We start from the raw sequence: 26847 nt of genomic DNA on the forward strand, positions 1-26847 counted from the left end.
GAAAATAATAAAAATTAGAGTAGAAATCAATGAAATTAGAAAATAGAAAAAAAAATAAAGAAAAATTAATGAAACCAAAAGTTGTTTCTTTGAAAAGATCAAAATTGAGAGCCTTCAGCTAGACTGACCAAGGGGGGGAAAGAAAAACCAAGATACAAGTGACTACAATAAAAAAATGAAAGAGGGAACATTACTACCGACCAATAAAAATTAATTATACATGAGCAATGTGAACAAGCTAATGCCAATAAATGAGATCATTTAGAAAAGATGCACAAAACCTAGAAAGACACAAATTACCAAAACTGATTCAAGAAGAAACAGAAAATCCAAGCAGACGTATAAGAAGAAATAAAATTAGTAATTAAAAATCTTCCCACACACAACCATAAGAGAGCTGGAATGGTTTAAGACTTTTAAGACAAAAATTATTGCTAAAGAGTGATATTTTATCTCACTCTATCAGGAAAATATAAAAATTGTAAACATACAGAAAGTGAAAAGACAAACCCACAGGCCAAGAGAAACTCTTTGCAAGCATTTATCTGATAAAGGACTTGTACCCACAATATATAAAGAATTCTCAAATCAGTAATAAGACAATGTAATTTTAAAATGGGCAAAAGATTTGAATAGACACTTCACTACAGAGGACACACATATGGTAAATAAGCATGAAAAGATGCTCAACATCATGAGCCACTAAGGAAATGCAAATCAAAACCACAGCGAAATACACTTCATATCCACCAAAACAGAATACAGTATCTATAATCAAAACAGATAATAACAGAAATTGGAGCCTTCATATATTGCTGGTAGGAATGTAAAATGATGCAGCTCCTCTGAAAAACAGTGGCAGTTTCTCCAAATGTTAAAAAAATAGAGTTGCCATATGACCCAGCAATTCCAGTCATAGGTATCTACTCAAGAGAAATGATGACTTATGTCCCCACACAAACTTGTACATGAATATTCATAGCAGCCCAATGTGGAAACATAAATGTCTATCAATTGATGCGTGGATTAGCAAAAGAGAGTATTATTGGGCAATAAAAAGGAATGAAGTACTGACACATGCTACAATGTGAATAAACTTTAAAACATTATGCTAAGTGAAAGAAGCCAGTCACAAAAGGTCACGTACTGCAAGATTCTACTTAAATTGAAATTTCCAGGATAGGTATATCTATATAAAAGACAGAAAACAGATTAGTAGTTCGCTAGAGCAAGAGAGAGAGCAAAGGGTAATGACTACTAATGGGTACAAGGTTTCCTTTGGTATAATAAAATTGCTCTAAAATTGGTGATAATTGCACAACTTTGTAGACATACTAAAACCACTGAATTGTACGCTTTACATAGAAGAATTTTACACTATATATATATCTCAATAAAGCTGTTAAAAAAAACCCACACCTTACCAATACTTAAAAAAGGGGGCGGGGGATGGGGAAGGAATAAACTAGTGAGCCAAGCAGGGAAAAAACAAAACCAAAAAAATTTTCCCACAAAGAAATGCCTAGCTTTAGACAGTTAAACTCTATCAAATACTTGAAGAAACAATACAGTTCTACACAATCTTTTCAAGGAATAGAAGAAACACTTTCCAACTCATTCAGTGAGGCCAATATTTTCCAAGTACCAAAGTTATAAGAAGACATAATAAGTACAGACCAATATCCCTCATGAATACAGACACAAATCATATATATAGATATATATAATTGTATATATGATATATGATACATATATCATATATATAATAAAAATCTATGACCAGGGGCGCCTGGGTGGCCTAGTTGGTTAAGCCTCCGACTCCTGATTTGATTTTGACTCAGGTCATGATCTCACAGTCGTGAGAATGAGCCTCATATCAGGCTCAGGGCAGAGTGTGGAGCCTGCTTGGAATTCATTCTCTCCCTCTCCATCTGACCCTCCCCTGCTGGCCTGCGTGTGTGCCATGGCATGTACATGTGCGCTCTCTCGCTCTCTCGCTCTCTCTCAAAAACAAAAAAAAAAGCCCTGTGTCTCTTCCAGCTACCTTGGTCCTCATGCTCTTGTGACAAGAATGATATACTACTTCATTCTGTATTCTTCTTTAAATATATATACATACATCATATATATGTACATACATACACTATATATATATATATATATATATACATACATATATATGATCTATATATGACAAAATCCATTCATGATAAAAACTTTCCACAAACTAGAAACAGGAGGAAATTTCCTCAACCTGATAAAAAGCATTGATGAAAACCTACAGCAAATACTATACTTAATGGTGAACCATTAAATGCTCTCCCCTTAAGATCAGGAACAAGGTAAAGAAGGATGTGTGCTCTTGTCACTTTCTATTCAACACTGTACTGGAGGTTCTATCCTATACAAGAAGGGGGAAAAAAGGAGGAGGAGGGAAAATTAAAGGCATTCAGATATGAAAAGAAGCAAAACCGTCTTTATTTGCAGACCATGTTATCCTGTGTGTAGAAAACCCTAAGGAGTCTGTACACAAAAAAACTACTAGCAGTAACAAATGAGTTCATCAAAGCTACAGGATACCACATCAATATACAAAAAGTCAACTGCACTTCTACATGCTTAGCAATGAAAAATCCAAAAATGAATCCAAGAAAAAAGGAGTACTTAGGAACACTGGAAATACTCAGGAACATCAAAAGAATGAAATACTTAACAAAAGAAGTACAAGCATTGTACACTGAAAATTACAGAGCATTACTAAGTAAAACTAAAGATCTAAATAAATGGAGAGACATTTCAGGTCCTGAACTAGAAGATTCACTATTATGAAGACAGCCATTCTTCTTGGATTGATCTGTAGATCCACAATACCTGCAAACCTCCAGCAGAATGTTTTTTTGGTAGAAATTGACCAGTTAAATATAAATTTTTATGGGAATCCAAAAGACCTAGAGTATTTGCAATTTTGAAAAAGAACTAAGTTGTAAGACTTACACTACTGGAGTTCAACACTTACTATAAAAGCTACAGCAATCAAGACCTGTGGTACTGGCCTAAGACCTATAGACCAAAGCACAGAAATGGGAATCCAGCGATGAATCCTTCCATTTATGGTCAACTGTGTTTTCACAGTGGTGCCGAGGCAATTTGATGGGGTGAAGGACAGCCTTTTCAACAAATGGTGACGGCACAACTGGACAGCCATGTTCATAAGATGAATTTAGATTTATTTGTACTTCATGCCACACAGAAAAATTAACTCACATGAATTATGGACTTAAATGTAAGCAGTAAAACTAGAAAACTTCTTAAAGAAAATACGAGAAACTCTTTGTGTCCGTGGATTAGGAAAAGACTTTTTTGCTACAATACCAAAAAACATGATCCATCAAACAAAAAATTGGTAGGGTTCACTTTATCAGAATCAAAGATGTTCACACTTTGATTTTTTAAATGTTTATTTTTGAGAGAGACAGCGCAAGTGAGGGAGAGGTGGAAAGAGAGGGAGACACCGAATCTGAAGCAGGTTCCAGGCTCTGAGTTATCAGCACTCACAGAGCCTGATGCGGGGCTCAAACCCATGAGCCATGAGATCGTGACCTGATCCGAAGTCAGATGCTTAACCAACTGAGCCACCCAGGTGCCCCAAGACATTTATACTTTGAAAGACAGTATGAAGAAAATGAAAAGGCAAGCCAGAGACCGGGAGGAAATATTTGCAAATCCTACGACTGACAGAGAACTTGTATCCAGAATATTTAAAGAACTGTTACAATTCAGTATAACAAAAATAACCCAATTTAAAAATGGCCAAAGATCTGAATAGACATTTCACCAAAGAAGAAAAGTACGTGGCCAATAAGCACATGAAAAGATGCCCAACATCTTTTCAACATTTTAATTGGATGCGATCAAAGCCACAATGAGGTATCATTTCACACCCAAGTATTGAAACAGTCATAATAAAAGTAAAATAATGGACAGCTCCTGGTCATGATCTCACTGTTGGTGTGTTCGTGCCCTGCGCTGGGCTCTGTGCTAACAATTCAGAGCCTGGAGTCTGCTTCGGATTCTGTGTCTCTCTCTCTCTCAAAAAAAAAATCAACATAAAAAAATAATAAAAAATAAAAGTACAATAATGGGTATTAAAAAACCCTCAAATCTGCTACTGAACTGTATACTTCAAAATGGTTAAGACAGTAAATTGTTATGTATATCTTATCACAATGAAAAAAATTTTTAAGCCCTTACCAATACTTAAAAAAAAAAGTAGGTGAACAAAGTAGGAAAAAACAGAAACAATCTTTTCCCACAAAGAAAAGCCCAACTTTAGATGGCTTTACTGGTGAGTTCTATCAAATACACAAAGAAGAAATAACAAAATTTTGCACAATCTTTTCCAGGAAACAGAAGAAAACACTTTCAAACTTATTCAGTGAGGTCAATTTATTTATTTTTATTTTTGAGGTCAATTTAAATGTGTAATTAAAGGCATCATGATTTACTTTTTGCAGAAATGCATTGAAGTATAAAAGACATAAGGTATTGGACCAGAAGCATCAGGAGCTGGGTGCCAATCCAGAGTCTGTTACCAACTAGTTGTGTAATCTTTGTCAAGTTACTTCATCTTGTTGGGCTTCAGTTTCCCTATTTGTAAAATACGAAGGTTGACTGGCGAAATCCTTTCCATCTATATGATCTAATTACATGGTATACTTATTACATAGAATTTTGTTTAAAATTTGTCCAATTGTATAATTGCTATAACCTTTCTGGAAAACAATATGGCAATATGTATGTAGTAATAGCCAGCTCATACTCTCTGGCAAAGTATTTCAACTTTCAGATATTTGACTTAAGGATATAATTCAACCAGCCACAGAACATATAAAAATAAAAAGATGGTCACTTTAACCATCTACATGTCCAACAATAGTAGAATAAGAGTAGTAACACAAAGAAATATCAAATTACTAAAAATTAGTATGAAGAAGATCAAGGAAGATATTTTTTGTTATGTAAAAATAATCAGAATATTAATGAGTTAAATTACGAAAATGTACACCGTATATAAATACACGCCAAACAAAAAGTCATTTCTACTGATGAAAGTAAGTATTCGAATTTTGAGTCTAAAAGATTTTGGTTTTAATTACAAAGTTTTTTGAAATATTGATACATGATATACTCAAAGAGAAAAAATCAGAAACTCATCCAAAGGACAGATAACAAAATATCAAGATTATGTTGATAAGGTTCTAAATTGCTCTGGCTTAAGGACTTCTCAGAGTGGTTATGAACCTAGGGCTCTCGGCAGAAATCTCAATGATTAAAACTTTCATCAGCTGATACTGGAATTATCAATGTATTTTACTTGTTCTACCCAGTATTGGGATAAAGCCTGGAGGTCTGATCTTACCAAGTACTCATCCAAATCCAGATATAATACTGGACAGTTCAAAATTCTTATCCCTGATTATTTATCAGTCACCCCCTTTCAAGTTCTCAATTTAAAAGTTATCATCCAGCCTCCATTTGTAAATATATAAGCCACAAGACATCTGTGTTATATAACCACTAAAGCTCCTCCCTTAAGTAAGGAGTGTGAAAAGAAGGGAGTATCTAGCTTCCTGACTTTCCTTTGTATTCCTATGGCTGCCTGCTTAGGACAGGAATTTCAAGAGGATCCAGTCTCAGCATTTCCAAGGTCAGCAGACAGAATACTTGGGGAATGATACTGGGCACGATCCTAATAATACTAGGCTGAACCATATGAAATCATTGGCAATTGCTCAATGTGGCTCAACCTAAGTCAATGCCTTTGTCTTAAGAAAAACTTGCCGTTCCCTTTGAGACTGTAGAATCGTTGTCAAGGCTTCTCTCCTTGATCTTTTCAATGAGTACACTTATGGGAGTCATTACTTTCAGAACCAGAATTTAAGCAATTTTAAATTTTAATTTTCAAGCAATATTTACATGTTTGCATTAAAATGAAGTGTTTTACCGGCAGCCAACCAAAGAATAAATTTCAGAATTATCCCACTCTAACTCGATTCTTGTCAAAGTCATGTTTCCCTTCACACAGCAGCAAGTTTTCATACTTCCCGCACAATGCTGCTTCCACCTCCAACTGAAATTTGTCCCATCCTGAGAGCATCTTACCTGAAACTACCATAGACTATAAGTAGAATGGAAATCAGAAATGTAGACACTTGACTGGAATCCACCAGGGAATAGGCCCTAGAGAAATGAGAAAAAAAAAAAGTTAAATCACATGGCAGCAAGTCCTCATGGAGTTTACAGTATGGTGGAGTTCGATCTCACTAAGTTTCATTATTGTCTTTAAGTTAAAAAAAAAAAAAGGTGTAAATTAGCATTAACAAAATAACATAACTGAGACCTGCTAGTTTAACATAAAGAATACATGTGTAGGTTCACAGCTATTATTAGTTAACACTCACAGGATGTTAAATGACATCAATGTAAAAATCCCACCTCCGTATACCACATGATGCTTACAACATCCACTCCCAATTTAAGATATGCCAAGATATCTACCATTACGGTACCAAAGATAAAGTCTCAGTGATTATCATATGGTACCAAAATCAAAACTATATATACCAAAAGGTATACAACCAGGAAGTCTTACTCCCATCTAGTTCCCCCCAGGTCCTCTTGAGATAACCACTTTTACTGGTTTCTTGTATAGCGTTCTAGAACATATAGTATCAACACATATTATTTCTCACCATTTCTCACACAAAAGATTAACACTCTGTACTCCCCCCACCCTCCTTTTACAACATAACCTAGAGATCTTCCTATATCAGTATGTGCAGAGTTTCTCTTCTTTATTTTTACTTTCTTTAAACATCTACATAGATTTCTATTGTGTGGACACACTGAAAAAACAGTTTTTGTTTTTAAAAAAAATCCCTTTTAGATGGACACTGTGGTTGTTTCCAAAAATTCTGTTACCCACAATTGTGTAATAAAGAGCCTTGTAAATTATATCTGCAACGCACACATGAAATGACACGTCTGTGCAGAACAAAGGTCCTAAAAGTGAGACTGCTGGATCACAGAGGAAATGTACTTGCAATTTGGATAGATGTTGCCAAACTGCCCTCCAGAGAAGTTCTATCATTTTGCATTCTCACCAGTAACAGATTAGGGTTCCTCTTTTCCAAAGCCTTGTCAACAGTGAATGTTGTATAATTTTTGACTTTTTACCAATCTGAAACATGAAAATTGGTATCTCGATATGGTTTTCATTTGCATTAATTTTCTGACGTACTTAAAATTTAAAATTGATTAAAAGTGAGCTTAAGCAGCTTTTCAACATGATTAAAGGCTAGTATAAGCATTTTTAAAAGAATTTAAACATTTTTTCCAACTCCAGAGCTATAAAAAACAAAGGGAGCCCTTTTTTTTTTTTTTCCTTTTAAGAAACCTTTCTTTTGCTGGTGTATTATTTGGATGACTTGGCTTTTTCGTATCCTGTGTATTCTGAAGCACATTGTCATTACCTAAAAGGTAGATTAGAGTCTAAACTTCCCAAACTCAGTGTCATAAGATCTCATACTACTGTATATTCCTTTTGCTACATCTCTCACATCAATGGAGGCCCTCCAGAGACTCATCACTGAAGACTTCTAGAAGTCTGGGGTTCAACTGTTATTAAACCAGCTCTTGTCTTCCACACATCCTCTGGGCTGTGTTCTTGTCTGTGTGGCTGACCATCTTGTAGTCACTGACTTTCTTCAGTCTTTTTCAAGGCAAGGGTTTGACCATATGCAAAATACCTTCTGAAGAGGCTGAGCAGGTCGACCAGCCAATAAGCCTGCTACCCACTGTAGAACGAAACACGGCATTTCAGGAAATGGTTTCTTCTAGCCTGAACAGTTTTCTCTTTCAAATCTATACAAGAAAATCTGGTAAAAGCCGACTCCAAATCTAGTCCACAATTTATAATAAAACTTTTTTTGTTTATTTTATTGGGGGGGGGGCAGGAGGGGCAGAAAGAGAGAGGGAGTGAGAGAGTCCCAAGCAGGTTCCACGTTGTCAGTGCAGAGCCCAATATGGGGGGCTCTACCTCACCAAGCATGAGATCATGACCTGAGCTGAAATCAAGAATCGGATACTGAACCTACTGAGTCACCCAGGCACCCCTATAATAAAACTTTTTGAAATGTCATATATTTTCAACTCAAATTATCATTATGGAAGTTTTACAAAAAGCTTTTTTTTTAAAAAAAAAAATAATTATTTATTTTTGAGAGAAAGAGTGTGCGTGCATGCAAGCAGGGTTAAGGGCAGAGAGAAAGGGGTACACGGTATCTGAAGTGCGCTCTGTGCTATCAGTGGGGCTGACACGCGGGGCTCAAACTCACGACCGTAAGGTGATGCCCCGAGCCAAAGTCAACCCTTAACCGACTAAGCCCCCAAGCGCCCTGGAAGTTTTACAAAAAGCTTTTTAACACAAAGAATTTATTATGCAGAATATGGTTTAAAATTAATTTTAGCCAATTTTAGCATTTTAAAAATAGTATCAATTTTATTTTTTAAAAATTACAAAAATAATTCATGTTCATTGTAAAAATCCAAATAACAGGTAAGAAGCAAAAGTACAAGTGCCTTGCCCCTCCCCCTTGTCCACATGCCCATTCCCTAGGAGCAGACGCTGTTTACAAGTTGGTATGTGTATCCTTCCACATAAAGTGTGTATGCAGAATGTATACACACCATAAAAACCGATACACACTTCGTGTCCTTCTGTAACTTGCTCTTTTTTCAAACTCAACTATGTAACAGGGGCTATTCTTTTCTACTGCCTTAATTTATTGGCCTTTTGCTATAAAATTAAGACATGGAAAACCTGATAATTTAAACTGTACTCTTTCTTTTTTTAAGAGAAATCACCTAGGTTCAATAAACACAACTTTTAACCATATACACATTGTCTACAAATTCTCATTTCTGAGTTATTAACCACAGCATACCACGCTTTTTCACCTCACTTGACCTCCTAACCTCAACAGAAACACATGGGGATGCCTCCGCCTATGCTGTTCTTTTTCGTCAATTTAAGATTTAGTGAAGACAGGAATGTTTCCATTGCCCTTTTTTCAAAGGCAACCATGGAATCCCACAGGTAAAGATAACATCCACATCATGATACTGAACAGTCAAATATCCTGTGAAAAATATTAGGAAGAGCTGCATCTTATACTCTCGCCGATGCACCCTAACTCCTGTCTTGGGGCGCCTGGATGGCTCAGTCCGTTAAGCCTCTGACTTCGGCTCAGGTCATGATCTCGCAGTTCATGAGTTCGAGCCCCACGTCTGGCTCTGTGCTGACAGCGTAGAGCCTGGAGCCTGCTTCGGATTCTGTGTCTCCCTCTCTCTCTTTCTGCCCCTCCTCCCTGCACCCCCCCCCCCGACTCTGTTGGTCTCTCTCGCAAAAATAAAACATTAAAAATTTAAAAACAATTCTTGTCTAGCCTAGAGCCTATCAAAAACATTGATATTATACATACTATTACATTTAAAATGTGTATGGAAATCATTTTTGCAAAATAACATCTGCTTAAGAAATGTGAACATGCTAGCACATTTTGTCACTAACACTGAACATGTTAGAACATCCTGCTATCCTAAGACAACTTGACAATGAAGTTTTTCTTTTTCCACACTTACCAGAAAACCTTCTGCTACTTACAGTCTCTGAGTTTAGGGACTTCTCGGCATAGATACATTATGCGTTACACATCATTTAAGTTTATTTCATTAGAGGTTGCCCGTGTCAAGTTTACGTTGAAACATGTACATTTTACTATTAAGTCTTTAAAAAGCCCTGAAGACAGAAGCACCTATTTAGCTGATGATAAGCCCAGGATGGACATAGAAACATAAGTTCTCCCTCTCATACCAGCTGTGTTAGCCAATAAATAATCTGCTGGATCATGTAACTTAATCAATACAAAGAGATAATCATTACAAAAATAGCAAAGTAAAGAATAAACGGAACGGGAACTCAAATACAGAACTGCACTGTCCAATATAGCAGCCACTAGCACTAAAATGGCCACTTAGCCACCAGCCACACGTGGCAATTTAAATTTAAATGAAATTAAAAATTTGGTTCATTGGTTACACTAGTTGAATTTCAAGTATCCAATAGTTGATGACTACTCTACTGAATGGCCAGATAAAGAACATTTCCATCAATGTAGAAAGTTCTAATGACTGCACTGATGTACACTTGTATAGGAAGACGCCCCTGTTATAGTTCAAAATTGGGCTTCTGGGATTTTCTTGGTGGTAAGAGCAACATCTAACGTTTTACTGAGCGCTTAATTTTCACAACCATTCTATGACATTAAGTCCTACATGTATACAACCCCTTATTCAAAAAAATACCTTGAGGATAAATGTGTTGCAGAAAACCCCCTCACTGGGGTCTAGAGCAGCAAGTACCCTATAATCAAATATTAATATTTCTGTAGTGAAACATGAATAACCACACTAAATATGATAAATAAAGATTAGAAACCGCTTCATCAGCTTGGGTCAGGTTTTGCTTCCATGTGAATTACAGAAAAACTCTGGGTTTTCAGAATTTGAGGTTTGGAAACTGTGTGATTGTCACCATTGAGCTGAGGAGCCGGGTGCAGTTCTGAACATAGGCAGACTTACTCCATCATCTCTCAAACTGACTTGATCATCTGATGACAAACTTGGGAGTCAGGAAGCTCCAGTTTCTATCTTTAATTATTCTATAACTAGCCATTTGATCTTCCGTAGGCAAGCTTTTTACATTTTCCTGGTCTCTATAAAATCCTCTTTTGGCCTAGACAAACTTGAAGGCCCAGCTAATTTTTATTTTCAAGACTCTAGGTTTTTACACTGTTTTTCCTCCAAAAATGATAAATATTACCATATAAATATGTTTGGCCGATCACTGGCATGTTTATAGGCAAATGAGCTGACAAAGGCAGCACTGTTTCCAGACTACTGAAAACTGTTATTAAATTTTTTTACATTGGACTATAGTTGACACACAAGATTACGTTAGTTTCAGGTGTACAACATAGGGATTCCCCAAGTTTATACATTATGCTGTGTTCACCACAAGTGTAGCTACCATCTGTTACCATACAACTATTATAACATCCTTGATAATATTCCTTAAGCTGTGCCTTTTATTCCCGTGACTTAACTCATTCCATAATTGGTTGGTTTAATCAACCAAGGGAAAATTCTTCTCTGGAGTCATTTTTTACAAAAACTGGCCAGCTCTAGGGTCTAACCCACAGCTCTTTTGTTTCATTATCAAACAGATTGTTTAATAAAGGTTTTAACTGCTGATAACGATAGGGAGAAGAGGGCCTCATCCATACCTCTATTATTCTCTTTGCCCGCAAAGAGAAGTAAAGAATCAGAAACACTTCACAAGTATGCGAAGACCCAAGAATTTTACTGCAGAGACTGGGGTCTGGGCTTCTGGGGTACGACCAGAGTAGGGCAGGCAGAGGGAAAGGTATTCCAGAGAAAAAGGGTAGGTAGTCTGGCCAATTCTAGGAAAGCAAAGCCCACAATCTTATTTCACAGCCTCTTCCTATCCCACACTTCAGGCTCTCCCACGGCCAAAAGCAGATGTGTATCATCTCTCAGGACCTTCTCCTAGTGAGGTGTCTTTTCCCGAGACTCAATGCACATTAAAGACAGGAACTTACTCTACAGACTGAAACAAAGGAACTACTACTGAAATGCGAAAAGAAACTAAATACATGCCTTTCAGATAGGCCAAAATCAGGTTGGCCAAATGTACTGAAGAAAGACTCGGGAGGCTTTGCCAAGTGATGTATTAGTACAGGTTAGCTGTTGAGATATTTTACATGGTCACTACAAAACCCCCTAATTCTTTTACCATATTCCCCCAAACCTTAATAGAGAAAGCTACCAGAAAGTTCTCTCATATACAGTAAGATTATATTCTACACCCTAAGATTTTTAGAACCATGCTGGATTTTATTTAGTAATTGCTCTACAGTCAAACATCTATTTCTAGCTGCTTTACCAGCAAGTGCTTATAACACATATCCTGCTAAAAATCATGCCAAACTGAGACACAGAGAGTACTGTTCTATAATGTGTTCTATGTGTCAGCCTTTCAGCTATACAATGAAAGCATTCTTGTCCACCCAACAAACCAAGCAACTAATATTCCAACCTAGCACTGTCTGGTGCCCTAGACTGGCACTTTGCAAACTTTTTGGTCTTGAAACTATTTACACAAGGAAGACCCCTTAGAGCTTTTGTTCCTATGGGTAACAGCTGCTGGAAATTAAAACTGAGAAAAAATGAAAACGTTTACTAACTCATTTAAATGTAACAAAACCATTACACATGAGCATATTTTTTTTTAAAGGAAAAAGAACTATTTTCCAAAACAAAAAAGAATTTAGTGAGACAAGGGGCATTCTCTTACATTTCTACACACCTCTTTAATGTCTGGCTTAAATGGAAGACAACCAGATTCTCATATCTGCTTCTGCATTCAGTCTGTTGCCATATGTTGCTTTAGTTGAACACTATGAAGGCTATGGAGAAGGAAATCTGGCCTGACGCATATGGGTAGCTGGAAAAGGGAAGGGTATTATAACAACATTTTTAGGTAACTGAGGAGACTCTTCTTTAATGCTACACTGCACTTCAACAAGTGGTAATTTCTTAAAGGTTATTTTCAATGTGAAATCTGAAACCGTATCAGTAAAGTTTTTTAAAAAATATATTATGTTAAAATCCAAAGGATTATGCTACACTTTGAATGGATCCTTTACCCATGAATGATTCTGTAACATCATGCACTGGTCATCTGGAAAATATTGGTTCACTGAGTTATGCAGCTCTTCCAGATGTGGTCACATTTCATTACACAGTATCTGAAAAACCACATTTGTTAACATCATTCCTGAGACTAATGATAACAGATACAGTTTTCCAAAATTCTAATTTTCACTTAAAAGTTCAAATTGTATCACTGGCAAACAGTGTGGAGGTTCCTCAAAAAATTAAAAATAGATCGACCCTATGACTCAGCAATAGCACAGCTAGGAATTTACTCAAGGGATACAGGAGTGCTGATGCATAGGGGTACTTGTACCCCTATGTTTATAGCAGCACTTTCAACAATAGCCAAATTATGGAAAGAGCCTAAATGTCCATCGACTGATAAATGGATAAAGAAATTGTGGTTTATATACACAATGGAGTACTATGTGGCAATGAGAAAGAATGAAATATGGCCTTTTGTAGCAATGTGGATGGAACTGGAGAGTGTTCTGCTAAGTGAAATAAGTCATAGAGAGAAAGACAGATACCATATGTTTTCACTCTTATGTGGATCCTGAGAAACTTAACAGAAGACCATGGGGGGAAAACGGGGGGAAGGGAAAAAAAAAAAGAGGTTAGAGAGGGAAGGAGCCAAAACATAAGAGACTCTTAAAAACTGAGAACAAACTGAGGGTTGACGGGGGTGGGAGTGAGGGGAGGGTGGGTGATGGGTATTGAGGAGGGCACCTTTTGGGATGAGTACTGGGTGTTGTATGGAAACCAATTTGACAATAAATTTCATATTTAAATAAATAAATAAATAAATAAATAAATAAATAAATAAATAAACAAACAATCTCTAATCACTGAGAACTAATACTCTAAAAACAAACAAACCAAAAAACCCAAATTGTATTACTGGCAAAACGACTGTTTATTTTTTTTAAATGACAGGCTCACTTCATTAAGTTTTGAGAAATTGCCAAACATCAAAGCGTGAATAACTCTAGTTTGTCCACTAGTCATTCTTCAAGTAAAAACAGTGTTCCAAGAAAAAAGTAGCTAGTTCAGCTACCATCTCAAATGACTGCACAAGTATTTTTTCAAGAAAACCAATGGTACCTTAGTATACAGCATACATGCTTGAGAACTTTCTATTTTATTATTTAAAAATGTGTTCTTAAGGATTGAGATTTTTTTTTAACGTTTATTTTAGAGACAGAGAGAGACAGAGCATGAACGGGGGAGGGTCAGAAAGAGGGAGACACAGAATCCGAAACAGGCTCCAGGCCCTGAGCGGTCAGCACAGAGCCCGACGCAGGGCTCGAACTCACAGACCGCGAGATCATGACCTGAGCCGAAGTTGGCTGCTTAACCAACTGAGCCACCCAGGCGCCCCAAGGATTGAGATTTAATAAAAGTAATTTTCACTGCTTCACCCTAAAGGAAACTGTTTTTTTGTTTTTTTGTTTTTAAACAAACACAAAACAAAACAGTGTAGTGCATGAGGGGCACGTGGGTGGCTCAGTCGGTTGAGCATCCAACTTCGGCTTGGGTCATGATCTCACAGCCTGTGAGTTCAAGCTCCACATTGAGCTGGCTGCTGTCAGTGCAAAGCCTGCTTCAGATCTTCTGTCCCCCTCTCTCTGTCCCTCCCCAACTTGCACTTTCTCAAAAATAAACATTTAAAACTTTATTTATTTATTTATTTATTTATTTATTTATTTATTTATTTATTTTGAGAGAGAGACAGAGTAAGAGCAGGGGAGGGGCAGAGAGAGAGGGGGAGAGAAAGCAGGCTCCACACCATCGGTATGGAGCCCCGATGCGGGGCTTGAACCCACAAACCACGAGATCATGACCTGAGCTGAAACCAAGAATCAGAGGTTTAACCGACTGAGCCACCCAGGTGTCCCCCAAAATAAAAATAAATAAATGAACGGTGTGTGCACGGTGGTGAAGAACATTATGATTACTAGTACAGTTTGGTGCCACTGCCTTGATTCATGTCGCACAGCAGAGTTTTTTGGTTTTTTTACCCACCACTGCTTTTCACCATAAGGAAAAAATGTCAAAATGAAAAAGACAAGGAAAAAATATCAAAATGAAAAAGACAAATAACTTTAATGGTAGCCCCCCTACAAGGGTCTGAGGACCCCTGAGGGATTCGTGGGCCACACTTTGAGAACAGCTGCCTTATACACTCACCCACAGGTCCTGGCTATACAAATTCCTAGCATTTTCTCATATGAACTTCTAAAATCACAAAACACCAAGAAGTAGTTAAAATTATTTTGCTATGCAAGATTTTTGGCTTTAAATAGGATATGCACAACATGACTTACATTCCAGGCCTCAGCAATACTAGCTTTCCCTTTAAGGTAGAGTATGTTCAAAGAGGATTTCATTTGTATTTTTATCTAAAATATCTAACATTATAGTATCCACAATTCCCTTCCACATTTTTCCATTATTTTAAGGAAAAAAACCAAATATGTATCCTACGCTTAATAATGGAATAATCTTATTAAATAAAAATTTAATAAGTTAAATTTAATCTTTATGTCCAAGACACAAAGTAAGACAGTCACTTAAGAAAGTGACGATCTAGTAAGAAAGACACATCATACAAGGTGACAGAATGTAATATTCTAATAGAGAAATAAAGTGCTATGGGAGGTGCTATGGGTTGCCATGTACTGGAGGGGGCAAACTATGGCCTACTGCTATTCCAGTAAACACAGCCAAGCTCATTCATTCAGGTATCGTTTATGGCTGCTCTGGTGCTTCACTGGCGGAGCAGTAGAGTTGTGACAGTCTCCACATGGCTCACATAGCCCAAAATATTTACTAACTGGTCCTATATGGAAAAAGCTTGCTCACCCTTATTGCATATTGTTGTTACTGAATAAGGCCACCCAACTAAGAGGGCCAACGAATGTTGAAATACATCCTACCCTTCCCTCCCGGAGGATGCAGCAGGACTTCGGGCACAAAGCTTGATGAGCAGAACCTTGAGTCCTACAGGATGGATGCAGCCACCTGGTGGGAGGGACACCTTTTTTTTTTCACAAAGGTGACAATTTTTGAGCCAAGCCCATCTGGTCAGGGAGGCACTATTTCCTGTTTTGCACAAAGAGGTGTGTGTGTGTGTGTGTGTGTGTGTGTGTGTGTGTGTGTGTGTAGTCTAGCAAGAGTCACGAATATCTCTGAGTCATACCATGAATATGGGTGGATTTCCAATATCAAAATATTTTTGGATTAGAAATGAAGAATTTTCATTCTTCCTATCTCTTCATTAGCACCAAATACTTTATGGAAAAAAACATATATGAGATGCACCATATGTTACTATTTTATTTTATCCAGCTAGCACGGTGAAAAGTTATTTCCATCAGAGATGCAAAATCTGAGGACTGAGCATATTCCTATGAAAGAAAGGTATTAGTCTCTAAGGCAGTAAAGATGATCTGTAGTCATTTTGTTTTCAGACACATTTTATTGCCTACAATAGGTAAGAGAGGGTTTACAGGGTTCCAGTGAAACAGAAAGAAGACCCCACGCTGAAGGATTCCATGGTAAGATGCTTCCATTCTTTCCTATGAATTACTCTTTTAGACAGATCCTCATATTACAATTTCAAAAGCATGTGCATTTTTTGGTGATTTGAGCACACACCCAGCAACATAATTGTGACTCCTGTGTTAAAACACCAGCAGCCAGAAATAGCCCTGTACTGGCTGTAACATACATTTTTAAGGCAAGGGAAAAACCTAGGCAACTGGTTTTCTCAAAGTAGACAGAAACAAGCTGGAATAAAGTGGTTTATGCATTTCCATTTGACCAAGGGACTCATTTTCAAAAAAGAAAATTATAATGCAGCTTTTGAAGACATTTTTGTTATCACTAGCCAAGCCAAGATTGCTTTAGAACTTGAACTAAATAAATTTCCTTAAAAACTTACAAAAATTTGTGTTAACATGCTGGTCAAGATTAGTATTTCATAAAGAAACTGCTCCTGAATGTCTCAATACTTTCTCAGCATATGTGTCCACAAAACTTAGTAAGGCCTATGTATATACCCCAAACAACTGAAAGCAGGGACTCGAGAGATACTTACTTGTACACATGTTCACAGCAACACAATTCACAACAGCCTAAAGGTGGAAGCAACCAAAGTGTCCATCAATGAATGAATGGATACACAAAATGTGGTGTATGCATACAACTGAGTATTACTCAGCCCTAAAAAAGGAAGGCAATGCTGATATGTGCTACAACACAGATGAACTCTGGAAACATTACGTTAAGTGAAATAAGTCCAACAGAAAAGGACAAATAGTGTTTGATTCCATTCATATGAGGGCCCTAGAACAGGTAAATTCATAGAGAAAGTCAAATAGAGGTTACCAGGACTAGAAGGAGGTGAAATGGGGAATTCTTATTTAATGGGTACAGAATTCTGTTTGGGATGATGAAAAGGTCCAGAAACGGACAGAGGTGATGGTTGCCCAACCTATGTAACTGGACTTAATGCCACTGAACTGTACACTTACAAATGGTTAAACTGGGGGCGCCTGGGTGGCTCAGTTGTTAAGTGTCTGACTCCTGATTTCATTCAGGTCATCATCTCATGGTTCTTGAGTTTGAACCCCACGTCGGGCTCTGCGCTGACAGCCTGGCATTCTCTCTCTCTGACTGTCTCTACCCCTTCCCTGCTCATGCTTGCTCTCTCAAAATAAATAAACTTTTAAAAAGTTAGCAGTTTAGCTTTTATGTTTACATTTATTTTACAGTAAAATTAAAAAAAAAACAAGAAGGGGATTTTTTTAACACTGTTCTTAAAAACATTCAGCAAATTGATTTTCACTTCATGAGTCTCATTAAAAGATTATTCTTTGCCATTTAATGCTGACAATATAATAGCTTTATGTATAATTCTGTAAACAAAGTCTTGAAAGCATTCACACAATTCCAAAATTTGGACTTTAAGAAGATTTTCCAATGACTTATAAAACTGGATGCTACAGGTTGACATTTAGTCCTTTCCTGGTAGCTAACCTCTCCTCATGACAGATCTACTTCTGTGGACAAGCAAAAAGAAGCCTGACGACCTAAGTCACAGTGCCTCCTTTACTTCTATCAAGATAAACTAGAGAAGTTCAAAAGGAATGTCCCAGAACAAGGGGATTTCTAAGACAGACCGAATTTCAGTAAGAACTCTCCAATGCCCATGGGGGTACTTGCATCACCTCAAATTCAACACATCTAAAACCAAACAAATCTCCCCATTATCTTGCAAAATGTAACCTCTGTTACAGGCTCTAACGGTAATAACTGCTTCTGTCACTGCTCCATCCTATCTTACGCATCACTGCATGCAGGACTATTTAAATTAGTACTCTCATAAGTGCGGCACTCCGAGATAAAGACCCAGCCCCATATCACCCATTGAGAACTGTCTGATGAGGAACAGAAAAGTAAAAAGGTTATCAAATTAAGCCATACTATGGATCAGTGTAGAAGCTCAGCTTGGAGGCCTGTGTGAGAGTATGGTCTACTGAAGAGATGACCAACAGTCCAGTAGCTCAGCTAGGCTAGAAAGAGAGGTGAGGGAGCACGCATGGGTGGGAGAGAGAGAGCAAGAGCTACAATGCACTCCCACAAGAGTATCTGCTGGGGTGGGGGGTGGTGTGGGGGGACTGGTACGAGGTAGTGAAAAGAAAAAAGACCAGAAAGGTGAAACAGGCCAGGTCAAACCTTCTAGGGACTCAGGGGTGGATTGCTGTCTCTGCTAGGGTTTTTGTGTTTTGTTTGTTTGTTTGTTTGTTTGTTTGTTTGTTTATTTAGAGAGAGCACGAGCAGGGGAGGGAGAGATAGGGAGAGAGAGAACGAGCAGAAGAGGGGCAGAGAGAGAATCCCAGGCAGGCTCTGTGCTCAGAGACTGACACGGGGCTCAAACCTGCAAACCTCGAGAACGTGACCTGAGCCAAAACCAAGAGTCAGACGCTTAACCAACTGAGCTACCCAGGTGCCCCTCTGCTAGTGTCTTCTTGACACAATCTGGCTTCTGCCCTCAGTACTCCATGGAACATGCTCTCCCTCTCCCCAAGATCAACAACAATCTTGTTGTTTTATCCAATAAACTTTAGTCAGTATCTTACTTGGCATGCTCTCTCTGGCTCCTTGCAGGATCTGAAAACAGCGATCGCTTTCTTTCTTAAAACAATTTTGTCCCAGCATCCACGATTTTCTTCTGGACTTCCTCCTATCCCTCTGGCTCCTAAAACTTCTTAGTCTCCTTCTCCTCTGCTCATCATGGCTTCTGTCATCAGTGCCCCCTCACTTCTTACTCCACGCATTGTCTTTGTGTGACACTGTCTACTGTCATGTGTTCAGTTACCATCTCTATAGGCTGATGGCTCCCTCCTCCTCGAAACAATAACAATCTTCTGTTGAGTAGTGTGTCAAGTAGTGCATAAAATGCTTTTGTAGATGAAGTAACTGAAACACAGTGAGGTTAATCAACCTTTTTCCTTTTGCTATAGTCATTGTATTTTGTATACTTCACTCCACTATGAAGAAATTTTAAAAGAATAGCATGGAAAAACCGTTACAGGAGGAAGCAGGCTAAAGACCAATATATCACATAATACCACTTTTATTTAAAATCGGACTATTTCACATTTTTGCATTTATGTGAATTTTTAAAATGACACTAACATTTTTAATTTTTTAATGTTTATTTATTTTTGAGAGAGAGACAGAGCACGAGTGGGGGAGGAGAACATAGAGAGGGAGACACAGAATCTGAAGCAGGCTCCAGGCTCTGAGCTGTCAGCACAGAGCCTGACACGGGGCTCGAACCGACAAGCTGTGATCATGACCTGAGCCAAAGTCAGATGCTTAACTGACTGAGCCACCCGGGTGCCCCATGACACTAACATTTTAAAAAATTGTATTTAGGGGTGCCTGGGTGGCTCAGTTGGTTAAGTGTCCAACCGCTGACTTCGGCTCAGGTCATGATCTCGGTTTGTGAGATCGAGCCGTGTGTCAGGCTCTGTGCTGACAGTGCAGTGGAAGCCTGCCTGGGATTCCCTTTCTCCTCTCTCTGCCCCTCCCCCCACTCCTACACGCAAGCTCTCTCAAAATAAATAAACATTAAAAAAATAAAAAATAAAAACTGCGTTTAGGATCTTAGGAGGATATGCTAAGAAAAGAAAGTGCTTGTGATTTCTGAATAGGCTACATTTTTTCACTTATTTTTAACCATATGCTAAAAGCTTATATCCTTCAGTTAAACGTTAACATCCCATCTATGGTAGAATTTATTTTCAAAAAGCCAAATTTAAAGACAAAGGTTTTCTTAAACTTTTAAAAGCACCAACATCATGAGGCTCCCGGGTGGCCTGGTTGAGTGTCTGATTCTTTTTTTTTAATTTTTTTTTTTAACGTTTATTTATTTTTGAGACAGAGAGAGACAGAGCATGAATGGGGGAGGGTCAGAGAGAGGGAGACACAGAATCTGAAACAGGCTTCAGGCTCTGAGCTGTCAGCACAGAGCCTGACACGGGGCTCAAACTCACGGACTGTGAGATCATGACCTGAGCCGAAGTCGGACACTTAACCGACTGAGCCAACCAGGTGCCCCTGATTCTTGATTTTGACTCAGGTCGTGATCCCAGGGTTGTGAGATTGAGCCCCAAGTTGGTCTCCATGCTGAGCTTGAAGCCTGCTTGAAATTCTCTCCCTCTCTCTCTCTCTCTCTCCCTCTGCCCCTCTCCCCAGCTTGCACACGCTCACGCTCTTTCTCACATACATACATACATAAATTTAAAATTAAAGCACCAACGTTACAATTACATATATATTTTAAGTCTTATTTAATCATGTAATCACATCAGTTGAGATCTTGATTCAGCACTAAATGCTACTAGATGTTATTTTTCTGGTTATTGACCCCTTTTCACACTGGAAATGGCAGCAAACTCTCATACTGTAATTCACTTGAAAAGACAGCTTAAAATTTTTTAAGTAGCTACTGTAATAATTTTTAACATAGACAGTTTATTTGTAGATGGGGCTGAACAAACATTAAAGAGTAAACAGACCCCCAGTCCCTTTCCCATAGTATGTCCTCCTATATGATACTACCTTAAATCTATCGGGCAGTCAAGGGGCATGGAGGTAGCTCAGCTGGTTAAACATCTGACTCGGTTAAACATCTGACTCTCAGTTTCAGCTCAGGTCATATCTCATGGCTCACTGGATGGAACCCCACTTTGGGGTATGTGCTGACACCAAGGAGCCGGCTTGAGATTCTCTCTCCCAGTCTCTGTCCCTCCCTTACTTTTGTGTGCCCATGTGTGTGCACTCTCTCTCAAAATAAACAATCAAACAAACCTTAAATCTATTGTACAGTCATTATATTTAGTAACACAAAAGGAACATCTCTGTTACTAAAGTCAAAGTCTGGGAAGAGGACATAGGTACACAGGGAGAACAGTATCATTAGGAGCAAGTATCTTCTCTCACAGAAGAGTGAAATTCCAAAGAGATTAACTGGAAGATGAGTTTCTATCTAGTGATTAGGTTAAAATATGGTATACTTAGATTCTAGGTTTGTCAGTAGAATTTTATCTGCTGAAATTTTAATCTCATCTAGAAATACTACCATTATCAATGAAGTAAAATCATAAAAATGACACAATAATATTTCTGGAAAATCAACTAGACAGAAATATCCAGTGTAGATGGAAGGGGCAGAAGAGATGAGACTGGAATGAAGGAGACGAACTAAAACTCTTACAAGAATCTAGGCCTAGGGGCACCTGGGTGGCTCAGTTGGTTAAGCATCTGACTTCGGCTCAGGTCATGATCTCATGGTTCGTGGGTTCAAGCCCCTGCATTGGGCTCTGTGCTAACAGCTCAGAGCCTGGAGCCTGCTTCGGATTGTGTTTCCCTCTCTCTCTGCCCTTCCACTGCTCATGCTCAGTCTCTCAAAAATTAATAAATGTTAAAAAAAATTTTTTTAAAGAAAAAAAAAAAGAATCCAGGCCTATAGCCCAGATTAATAAGAAGCAGAAATGGAGGAAGTAAACAGTTACAAACTGTATTTTGAAAGAAATACCAAGGAGATCTGGTGACACACTGGGCAAAGGGAACGAAGAAGAGACAAGAGTGAAAATTTCTATAATATGACAGTGACCTGACCACTTAGCCTGACAGTGGAGACACCTGACTGGGCACCAAAATCCAGGTCCAGGTACCTCACATATCAGTACCAGAGGCAGAAGTCACAAACCAAGGCAGAAGAACCTCGATACAGACCGTCTCCTGGCCCCATGCCTACCTCATTCATCAACAAGCCCAAGCAACCTACAATACCTAGACACTCCAATTTCTAAATGGTACTCTACTATCTTTTGTCTTCAAAAGCCCCAATCCATTTCCTCTACTTCAAATCTCATCTCCTAGAGCCTAGACTCTGTACTGGACTGGATTCACTTTTTTTGATGGCAAAACGTTTTCACTCAGTATTTAATCTTTGGTTTCAATTATCCTGAACAGTGCACAATGGAAATTAGGAATTACTACGGGGAGAACTTAGAGCGGAGGGAAAAGATCACATTAAAGGCTGAGCATATGTACTGAGCAAACTGGGGCTGTGAGACAGATGCTAACAAATTTGCCCCAAGTCCTACAGAAAGTTTCAGGGGGCGCCTAGGTGGCTCAGTCAGCTAAGGGTCCGACTTTGGCTCAGGTCATGATCTCGTGGTTCACGAGTTCAAGCCCTGTGCACTGACAGTTCAGAGCCTACGGCCTGCTTCAGATTCTGTCTCCCTCTCTCTTTGTCCCTCCCCCACTCACGTTTTGTCTCTCTCTCTCTCTCTCTCTCAAAACTAAACATAAAAAAAAAAAAGTGGCAGAAACAGGATGTGAATACAGTATGGCTCCAAAGGTCCACAGTTCTAACCATTAGCCCTGTTATTACCTCTCATAAAAGCAGATGAGGATGAAGGCTGATTTAGGAGAGATTACAGGTGATTTTCTAGAGTTAGTTATTCAGTATGAAGTGAACAAAGTACAACAGGTTCAAAGAAAAGAGTAGGCTTGGAAGTATCTTAAGCAGAAATTTCCTTAAATTCAAATTAATCATGTACTTTTATAAAATTCATGTTAGAAACTCTTCATACTGAATTAATATATAAAAAGGGACACTTGAATTCCCTTCAAAGAATAATGAGTATCTAAGTGCTGTGGAAATCAGCCAGGTAAAGATGCCAAAGAAAGATATCAAGAGTTGGGTGAGGTGAACTGGGGCAGGATTCCTAGAAGACTGGTTGAAAAATGGAGGTATTTTAAGCAGAAAAGATGAAATATAAAATGGTAAGAAGATGGAAATGCAGAAATTGAGGAGGATAAACACCTAATAAAGTTATGAGAGCTGGGTCAATGAAACATGGAGCGTACAGAGAAGTGCACTGTGAGATTGTTACAGTTAAGACAAAAGGCTCTGTAGTCAGATGTCCTGGGTTCAAATCCTGACCCTGTCCTTTACCAACTGCGACCTTGGGCAAGTTACTTAACCTCTCTACTCTTCAATGTTGTCATCTATAAAATGAGGGTGATAATAACACCATCTATCTCATAGAGTTAAGCTCTCAATGAAGTGATCTGGTAGATAGAATGTTAATAACATAAGTGTACTGTTCAGTGGGAATCACATATTCTTCAGCTAAGAGATGATGAAAAGGGAAAAGTAAGAAAATTTATTTTAATAATTCTACAGGGGATAAGAGCTAACATTTACCAAAGATTTGGCTCACTCTGAGTAATAGTTATTTAATCCTCATTACCACCCTAGGAAATAGTTAACTTTTTTATCTCTAATTTACATATAAGGAATCTAAGGAATATAGAAATGAAATATCTTGCTTAGGTTACAAAGTATTAAGTGACAGAGTCCAGATTCAAATCCAGACAGTTTGGGTACAGAAGCTCTAAAGTACTCTGTTTACTCTGAATAGCTGCCATTTTGGATTTCCCAAGAAAAGGCTTCCCTCTATTAGTGAAAATATTCAAGGACTGACTGTAGATACAATTACTTGTCATTTTCTAGCAGACAAATCAAGATCAGCCCCAGGGCCCAGTTTTTTCCACAGAGACCCATATACTTATATGTATACCTTTTGGCTACTTAGTCCCTCAATCCTTTTTCACTTCTAGCTGTACTACCACATTTTCAGGTGCTAATGTTCTATTTCAACTTGAACCCACCCAATTTATTTAACTGGATTTTTACCTGCATCAGCTAGCTATTACTACAGAGTATGAGGAAAAGGCATAGCTACATTTAATGTACCAGACGCCAGGACTGGCCATGGATGAAGGTCCACAATAGGAAAACATCGTTAATTTGTCTGACAACTAAACTGGAGGCAATTCATTAATTTGCCTCCAATTCAGTCGTAAAGGGTAAGGTTTCCAAATAATAGATTTCAAAGTAAAAGCTTATAGTGTTCTGAAAGTTTTAACATTACTTTTACTCTATTTCCAATAGATTTTATAAGAAATCTAAGACCAACGGTGCTGAGACTTCAGAATCTAAACAATGTTCTAGTTACAACAGCATGTTAAAAATGGCCAACATTTATCAACTCAATGTAAAAGGCAATTCATTGTGCAACATTCATGTAATACACAAGTCTTCCAACTCTGATAAAAGCAGCTTTGCTGCTGGGGCATCTGGGTGGCTCAGTCAGTTGAGCATCCGACTTTGGCTCAGGTCATGATTTCACGGTTTGTGAGTTCGAGCCCCATGTCGGGCTCTGTGCTGACAGCTCAGAACCTGGAGCCTGCTTCTGACTCTGTGTCTCCTCTCTCTGCTCCTCCCATGCTCATGCGCTCTCTCTCTCTCTCAAAAATAAATAAACATTAAAAAAGAAGCGAGCTTTGTTGCTGTTTTCCCAATATTATAAACATATGTTTACTGTAAGGTCATACTTGAATTCCAAGTTCCCCTCAGCCCCATCCCACCCTCATTTGGACAGGAGCCCAACTTCTACTCCTGAGCTTGCACAGCATAGCCCCTCGTAGAAAGAGAAATGCAGTTGTCTACTTCACCACTGCCTTGATTATACGAGGATTTAGTGATTCAGAAGGAACAGGAATGGTAAGCCAGAACCTTAATAAAATTGGTCACCGCTAAGCTAATGTCATAAGACAAATATAAGGGTGATAATAGGAAAATATCTGGCAAACTTCAGTATTAGTAACAACACCAAACCTCTTAAATAGTGTTTCCCAGATTCTATGGGACATAAGTTTCTTAGGCAATTTAAACTGATGTGCATGACTAAAAGTAGTAATGGACAAGTAGGTTTGTTAAATGCTGAGCTAAACGAAATAAACTTGACTACTGTTTTGTTTTTTAAATAGAGAACTTCCTGAAGCTCATTATATATTTCTGGCAAAACTTATACCACTTCTCCCCTTTTTTTCTGGAGCAGCTTTTGTGTCCCACAGCACACTCTTGGAGAAGTTCCGCTCTAAAAGAAGGAATCTTTTTTCCAACACAAGCCTGGTAAAAACCTGGTCTCTAACTCTTGATTCAGAAACTAAACACAAATAATAACCGCAATAATAATAGAAAATGATAACTGTTAAGCATTTACTGTGTGCCAAGTATCATTATTCAGTACTTTAATTCCATGACTTAATTTTCATTACCACCCTATGAGACAGGCAACTTTTATTATCCCCAGATTAAAAGGATGAAACTGCTGAACAGAAATGTGTTCAAGAACTTGTTCAATGGTACAAAATCAGTAGGTGACAGAGTCTGGATTCAAGTCTAGACTATTTGAGCCAGGAGCTCTAAAATAATCTGTGCTAAATAACTCCAAAAACTCATGGTCTAAAGAGGACTCTTCTGTCCTCAGTAATAATATTTAATTCCCTGTTTGTTTGTTTGTTTGTTTGTTTTCAGAGATACATGCAAAGAATCAGTGACTGAGGTCTTTAGCTGGAATTAATCCACTTCTGCTCCTCTAAAAAGATTCAGATCAAATAACTACTGTCCAGGACTCTGGGGGTGGGGGTGGGGGAACAATACAAATATACTATTAGAAACAGAAACAAGAACAAGAAGCCCTGGCTTAATTCAGTTATGAATTTTCTGATTAATCTTGACAAAAAGTGAGACATTCATAAGATGAATGTCAATATTTAAAAGTCACACAAATAAAGACTATTTTTAGTTAGTAGTTATAATGGGTACTGGACTCTTTTATAATTGGAGATTTCTGCTACTTGTAAGAATATTTTCAGAGGAAACTGTTGATTAAGAGTCAAATTCTTGTTTAGAGTTTAAATTACAGTGTTTTAAAAGCTTGGGTTATATAGATTTCCCAAACTTTCCATTTTCCTCGACACACACATGACACAAACCCTCAAATAAGTGTTATTTGGCTTCTCATAAATAATAAATATGAGAAAAACCTTTAAAAGGGGAGTAATTCTTTACAAAGTATCCAGGCAACCAAACAGGGCCCTATCTGACAGGTCTGTGAGACCAAGAAATTACACTGCTGTCATATAATAACAGTAACAATAACAACAGCAAATATTTTGGGGGCTCTTACTATGTGTTAGATATTGTACTAGCTGTTTACATCCTACTCATTTTACGTTCATAACATCCATTTGAGGAAGGCACTATTATTATCAGCTCTAGAGATGAAAAGATGGAAGCACAGAGAGACAAACTAATTTTAATTTGCCTAAGGAGGAAGCAGAGCTAAGCAAGCCAATCCAGGCAGTATGCCTCCAGATCCAGAGGTCATGCTCTAAACCATTTCCCGATCCTCAACTCTGCTTGTTCCCCAACCTCAGCCCTGATCATTAAGTTGTACGGTGGATCAAAATGCATGTTCTGAGTGCTAACAAGAAACAAAGCACACACGGACCATTTTCCTGGACAGGCTACGTGCTAAGCCATAAAAG

The 26847-nt window shown here is 38.1% G+C and overlaps 1 protein-coding gene across 2 annotated transcripts in view; it reads right to left on the reverse strand.

Moving 5' to 3' along the window:
- Positions 1–26847, reverse strand: part of SPPL3 (signal peptide peptidase like 3) — a 137275-nt gene that overhangs the window by 42261 nt on the left and 68167 nt on the right. Inside the window, exon 2 of one of the 2 annotated variants that reach the window (XM_043557789.1) lies at positions 6163–6240. In XM_043557789.1, coding sequence (XP_043413724.1) covers positions 6163–6240 — 78 coding nt within the window. Of the gene's footprint in view, positions 1–6162; positions 6241–26847 lie in introns of those variants that run through there. The other variant, XM_043557791.1, reaches the window with a different exon arrangement.

This window comes from Prionailurus bengalensis, chromosome D3 (assembly GCF_016509475.1).
Source record: "Prionailurus bengalensis isolate Pbe53 chromosome D3, Fcat_Pben_1.1_paternal_pri, whole genome shotgun sequence".
Classification (NCBI taxonomy): domain Eukaryota; kingdom Metazoa; phylum Chordata; class Mammalia; order Carnivora; family Felidae; genus Prionailurus; species Prionailurus bengalensis.